The sequence below is a fragment of the Erithacus rubecula genome, assembly GCF_903797595.1.
Source record: "Erithacus rubecula genome assembly, chromosome: 3".
In the NCBI taxonomy this organism is placed as follows: Eukaryota; Metazoa; Chordata; class Aves; order Passeriformes; family Muscicapidae; genus Erithacus; species Erithacus rubecula.
This window is the reverse complement of record NC_136689.1, coordinates 56,623,711-56,630,455: the sequence shown is the minus strand read 5'-3', so window position 1 is coordinate 56,630,455 and position 6,745 is coordinate 56,623,711. Positions and strand designations below refer to the sequence as shown.

The 6,745-nt window shown below is 44.7% G+C and overlaps 1 protein-coding gene across 2 annotated transcripts; it reads left to right on the top strand.

The window, feature by feature from the left end:
* Positions 1-1,908: 1,908 nt before the first annotated feature.
* Positions 1,909-6,672, top strand: LOC306800200 (putative 2-ketogluconate reductase). Of its 2 annotated transcripts, none has more exons than XM_079302123.1 (6): positions 1,909-1,914; positions 2,985-3,369; positions 4,107-4,278; positions 5,254-5,432; positions 5,927-6,023; positions 6,403-6,672. In XM_079302123.1, the coding sequence occupies exons 2-6, from the start codon at positions 2,988-2,990 to the stop codon at positions 6,554-6,556; spliced, it is 984 nt and encodes a 327-aa protein (XP_079158249.1). In that variant the 5' UTR covers positions 1,909-1,914; positions 2,985-2,987; the 3' UTR covers positions 6,557-6,672. The 2 variants fall into 2 exon arrangements, with proteins under 2 accessions (XP_079158249.1, XP_079158248.1); XM_079302122.1 differs by lacking the exon at positions 1,909-1,914 and adding an exon at positions 2,240-2,480.
* Positions 6,673-6,745: the final 73 nt, after the last annotated feature.

Sequence of the window (6,745 nt, the reverse complement as noted above, 5' to 3'; positions counted from 1 at the left end):
TTGGAAACTTTTAATGTGAAAGAGGTAATGTGTAATCATTTAATGTTTGGGTTTTTTTAAGGAAGAAAATGCAAGTAAACTTAACTAAGAATCCAGTTAACATGCTGTAACTCCATACTGCAAGTTAATTAGTTTTTGCTTTAAAGTTTAACTGTTTAAACTTGAAATTCATGTAATCAACTGATACTCAAAAATCATCAATAATAAGGATAACAACAGTATAGTTTTGTGTAATTTATATGAATTGTTATTATATTTTTTTTTAGTAGCAGTTTTATAGAGGATTGGTGTTAAATTTTACTGTCTTCATGTTCAGCATATCAAAATGTGTTTGACAGAATTCAAGAAGACTAATTCAATTCTTCTGAAAAGCAATAGAGTAGTCAGGAGAGACATGGCAGCACTTATGGCTGGTTATTCCACAGTGTGAAAGCAGAAAGATCCCTGGATGTCCACAGCAGTGTCCTGACTCCTGGGCTGCTGTGATCCCAGAAGCCAGGCATCCTCCCCAGTGGATTATGGCCACCGACACAGCAAGGGGAATCACTTCAGCACAGCTTTTGTGAACTGAGAACTGAAGCTCTACTTCCCAGTCCCCATCACTGGGTATGGAGATTGAGGGAGGTGATTCTTCCTCTCTACTCTACTCTTGTGAGATCCCACCTGGAATGTTGCATCCAGCCCTGGGGTCCTTAGCACAGGAAAGATGTGGACCTATTGAAGTGCTCCAGAGAAAGCCAATAAATTATTACAGGACTGGAACACCTCTGCCATGGAGACAGAATGGGAGAGTTGACATTGTTCAGCCTGGAGAAGGGAAGGCTCAGAGGAGACCTTATAGCAACCTTACAGTACCTGAATGGGGTCTGCGAGAGTCTGGAGAGAGACTCTTCATGAGTAGTGATAGGACAGGGGGAATGGCCTTAAACTGAGGGAGAGTAGGTTTAGATTAGGTAGTAGAATGGAGAAGATTAGGAAGAGATTGTCAGCTTTGAGGGTGATGAAGCACTGGCACAGGTTGCACAGGAAAGCTGTGGATGCCCCATCCCTGGCAGTGTTCAAGACCAGGTTGGATGGGGCTCTGAGCAACCTTGTCTAGTGAAAGGTGTCTCTGCCTGTAGCAGGGGGTTTGGAAATAGATGGGCTTTAAGATCCATTCCGACCAAAACCATTCTGTGATTCTATGGTACAGACCAAGTCAGAAAAATTCTCCCACATTCTCAGCTGAAATTGGCACAGGACTGCCTGTAGTTGGGATAACATCTCAAGTGTCCGAGCACCCGAGCCTGCCCCAGCTGCTTAGCTCTCAAAGAGAGCTTTTGAGGGTGTTCCTAGATCATACAGGTTGGAAAAGACCTTCAAGTGACAGCAGAGAGCAGTGCCCGCCTCGCCGCCGGTCCCGCTCCGCCCCCGCCGTGCGGCTGCAGCGCCCGGGGTGAGTGCGAGCGGCACGGGCGGGGACAGGGGGTCAGGGGACAGGGGGACAGGGGACAGGGGGACAGGGGACAGGGGACAGGGGGACAGGGGACAGGGCCCGAGCCCCTCGGGGGAAGGCGGCCCCGGGGCAGCACCGGGACTGCGGGGCACGGCGGCTCCCGCGGGCTGGGAACGGGAGCGATCCAGCCCGTTCCCGGCCGTCCTTCGCTGCAGCTCCCTCCCGCCTTCAGCCCCAGCCCTGCCGGAACAGCGGCGAGCGCTCAGCCCGCCCTGGGCAGCGAGAACTTGCCGGGAGCCGCGCTCCGGGGCGGGGGTCGGGAGGGAAGGGGGAGCGGGGCGGGAGCGGGGCAGGGGCGGGGTGGGAGCATTGCCTCGGGCTGAGGGGCGGCCTGGGGGGCTTTAACCTGAGATCACTGCCCTGGCTCTTTGCAGTCACAAAGTGAAGAGCTAGCAAAGCAGGAGACGGAAGAAAGAACGGTAAGCTTATGTTCATGGTAACTCCAAAGTTCATAGTTGATAATTCTTAGCTCTGTTAGATTAAATGCAATTTTTACTGAGATAATCTCATCAGTGATAATTGGTTAATGTAATTACAAAAGTGGCAAAATTTGCAGACTAAAAGATACCTTTCTATTCACATGGCTACATTCTTAAAGTATCAAGACTTTGGCTTTAATTATTGAACGTCGAACAGGAGATGTTGGTTTGCTCATTTGTTTGTTAGTATACTTGGTATGCTGAGAGTAACTTGACTAAGTTCAAGTTACAAGGGGACAAACTCCATCTGAGGTGATAGTAGAGATAGAGGCTCAAACCAGAACAGCTACATTTGCCCCAGCAGTGGAAAAAACCCTGTAGACATGGAAGTCAGTGGGTCTATATCATTAGTTACTAGGGGAGGAGGGAGAAGAAAGGTTCCATCAAGAAGCTGGTCCTTCAGAAAAGAAAATGCAGGAAGGAGTGAGGGAATTGAGACAGGAAGCAGAAACCACCCAATCTAACCTCATCAGAGCTTTGAGACGTGGAAAGATTACAGCCACCAGGTGTGTGGAATGGAACTGGCTGCTGCGATGCTGGTATAATGGGGCCCAAAGTCAGCAGGAAGATAGGGAAACCCAACAGCTATTCAGCTCTTGGGAACAAAATAAGGGATGCCACCATGAGCCTATGGATGTCATCAAGATATCAACTGTGTCTCCATCACCTAACAAGAAGGAGATACTAGCTTTCCTAGGCTTTGGGGAAAGTGCATATTCCAGGTTATTAATTCAGAATACACATTCAGAAACACACACAAGAAATTAAATACACATTCAGGAGTGTTTTCTTATTAACAAGATTATATAGAAATTGAACATCCTTCTGAATAACACAGGGAGAAACCAAGACCTCTGCATGTAAGGGTGGTTATTTTTAGCCAAATCCTTCATCAAGTAGGGAAACAGCACTTAATTGAGCCACATAATTTCCCGGTTTTTAGGAAAAAAAAAAAAAGGTATAATGGATCACTTCAGACCATGTCCTTTTGATTCTCTTTGCTTTTGTAGGGCATGGAGGGTCAGGAACTGCCTTATGTGCTAGTTGACTCTATAGGAGAGAGGTATGGAGTATATGAAGACCATCTTGGATTTCTGAAGAAACGTTTTCATCTCATCACCATGAAAGAGTATCTTGAAAACAAGACATTTCTCAGCAAAAAGATCAGAGCTATCTATATGTGGTACCACAGACCAGCTATTAATGAAGAGCTGCTCCAGAGCTTGCCTAACTTGAAGGTAGTTGCAAGTTCTGGAGTGGGAATAGATCACTTGGACCTGAAACTCATCTCCAGCTATGGGGTGAAGGTGTCCTATACTCCATTTGCTGTTTCCACTGACACTGCAGACATGGGGATGGCTTTGTTGCTGGCATCTGCCAGGAGACTTGTGGAAGGTAATAACTTAAATGGTCTTAATCTTTTCATAGAAAAGATGACTTCTAAACATGCAGAAAATGTGTCCTGATGTAAAAGTAAGGTTAAAACTACAAATGCAGTAAATAGGGGGAAAGGAAGGAGTTAAGACAAATCTGTCTTTTTGACAATAGCTGGCATTCTATTTCCAAACTGGCATATTGGCAAGGTAGGGTTGTTCCTTCTTTGGACAGCTCTAAATTCAGGCCTCTTCTCCCTCAGCCCACAGCCACTTTTATTCATTGTACTTGTTCATTGCAGTCTTGCTTTTCAAGTTATAATAAAAGGGGATTAAAAGAATGTATTTTCAAGGAGGCCTGAAGCCTGTTTTTGCCAAGCTGCTGTGTATCTGAGTCATTATGAACAAGCTGCCCAGAAATCTGCCCTCCATGTTCTGTGTTTATTTTCCCTGCCAACCTTGGTGTATCTGCAAGTAAGCTGGGAACTGGTTGGCCTTACTGCTGCTTTGGCCTTGCCTTCCTTGCCTGCTTTCTTGTCAAAGAGAGGCTGGGTGTGCTTCTGTCCTGAGCACGAAATCAGTGTCAGCAGTCATGTGTGCAGTGCAGCATTCCTCACTTCTTGTCCAGAAACATGATGACAGTATATTACTGCTCCTGTGCTTCTGCCTTGTCCCTACAATAAACAGTGGCAGGGTGGGGGGAAAGTAACCAGATGCTGGAACATCCCTTACATTACATAATTCTTTTGCTCTTCCAAGGCCATGAGATGGCAGTTTCCCCTGACACAGAGTATTTCCCTGCTGACTGGCTGGGGGTTGAGGTTTCTGGAGCAACCCTGGGGATCCTGGGAATGGGCACCATTGGCTACAAAGTGGCTGAAAGAGCCAAAGCCTTTGAAATGAAGATTCTGTACCACAACAGAAATCAGAGGTAAAGCTGGTTGCAGCTCCATGACAACTCTATTTCATCACTACTTTTATGTGTTATCTGTACTTTTTACTGTGCTTTCACTTCTTGCACTGCTCTTTATTTTAAGTGGAAGAATATATATACTTGTTCCAAGATGATCATTAATTTCCCAATTTATACAGAAAGCAAGCCAGGAAGGAATGGTAGAGATATATCTCACTGTTCTCCCTGTTAGTTGGGGCTCCCGGGTTCTTTCTGCCATGGTGGTGATATTCCAATGGACTGGAAAGTAGAAAACTGGGAGGAATTAATTCCTGGTTTTAGGTGAGGCAAGGATTCAGGCAGAGACATCTCACCTTTGCAAAACCATGTGACAATAAAGGGCCACACCTGCCAGTCTGTTGGCTGCCTTCTAGATGAGGTGTATGTGCCCTGTACTCCAGTGCTCCCATCAGGCCCATTCCATTCTTTTTTTTTTGTGGGAATTTGATGAGAGCCAACCAACCTCATCCTGATACAGATCGAGTGCACCAGCAGGGCCTGCAGAGTGTGGCAGTGAATCAACACTGATGCACAGCACAATCAGGCTCTTGCTGACATAGATTTGGGAGGACCTAACCCCTGCCCTGTCTTGTGTGTTTCCTCAGTAATTTTCACATGACTTATTTAAATTACTTATTTTTCACAAGACATCAGTATTGCTTTTGGGTAGGAGAAGAATCCCCATTATAAGCAGAAATTGTGACACAAATTCATTTGGTTTATCAATTATTCAGTGCATTCACATGATATCCATTTCTTACTTTCCATCTCCACAGTACTGCACGTATGTGTACAGTTCACTTGGTATTGTGGGAAATAGCTTGACCTTTGTCTTTACTAACTCCCTTGCACTACACAGCGAAGATAACAAAAAAGAAACATTTTCTCTACTGTTTACTTGATATTTCCCTTGTTTCTTGCTACTGCAGTTTAATTTTGGGATTTTCCCTTCAGAAAAAAGGAAGAAGAAAGTGCTGTTGGAGCTGTTTACTGTAAGAAGATAGATGATTTGCTCCAGCAGTCAGATTTTGTGTTGCTGGCTGTGACCCTAACTCCACAGACACACAAACTGATTGGGAAGAGGGAGCTGGAGCTGATGAAACCCACTGCCACTCTTATTAATATCAGCAGAGGTAAGGTGCAGAATAAACAAAACTGCATTAAGGTTTGCTGGCATGACAAGTCATGGGAAAACATCTAATGTAGAGTCTGTCCCTCTGAAATTTTCCGTAAATTTTCTGATTACTAGTTTATTTAGACACCCATTATCATATCTCAGTAAAACATTTAACATAATGACAAAGTAGGTCTTTGAAATGTTAGTGAGCCTGAAGTGTTAGAAGCCCATGTGTATTTATATACCTCCTACTTAAGCCTTTTATTTATTTAATGCAGTGTTGTTGCTCACACACATCAGGGTGGCACAGCCTGCTCTGATGCCTGGCACTCTATTTCATGCTGCTAATTCCCTGATGCACATACCAAGCTTCCCCCTCCCACTCCACCACACTCTGCAGCTGCTGCTTCTGCACCTGCCCTGCTGTTTGCCTGACCACAGTGCCCAAAAGAATGCTGAGAGGACAGTAAGGAACAGGAAAATAAACATATCCTTCTTACTGTGACTCAGGTCTGGTAGTGGATCAGGATGCTTTGGTGGAAGCCCTTCAAAACAAAGTTATTAAGGCAGCTGCTCTGGATGTGACATATCCTGAACCTTTGCCAAGGTAAGACACATACTTAAATTAAATACAAAAGGATGTATATGTGATGTTCAAACTGAGTAAAATTATGTGAGAAGTTGCATAATTTTGTTAGTAGGAGTATGTGAGGTATGTGCACTAGTCCTGCTGAAACCTAATTTTATCCCTAATGTCCCTAATCTTGTTCAAGCCAAATAAAATTCACACTCACTCATTTGGAGGATTTGTTGCATAAAGTCCCACCAAGCTAGGCAGCACTTTGAACTCCTCTGAATATGCTTGGGTCATGCAATTCGGTTTTGTTTCATTTTTAATGATTATTTTCCCCGGCTGCCTGCAGGTGATGAAATAACAGATGAATGTGCTGTGAGTGACTTGCTGAGCATTTCTTTTCCTCTCCCAGGGATCACCCCTTGTTAAAGCTGAAGAATGTTATAATAACTCCTCACATTGGAAGTGCCACCAAGAAGACACGCTGGGTTATGATGGCAGAAATGGCAGAAAGCATTGAGGCGGGCCTGGCGGGTCTGCCCGTCCCTCGTGAGGTGCTGCCCTGAAGCAGCTGGCATTTAGGAATAATGCCCTCAGTGCAGAAACAGTCATTTGATCGCTTTTGGTGTAATTACCCCACAGTGTTATACAGATAAAAGATATAAAGCACTTGTTTAATTTATTTAAATGCCCACCAGCGGTTCTGTGTGTAAAACTTCAGTGTTTTTTCTTGGTCTTCAATGCAAAACTCCAGA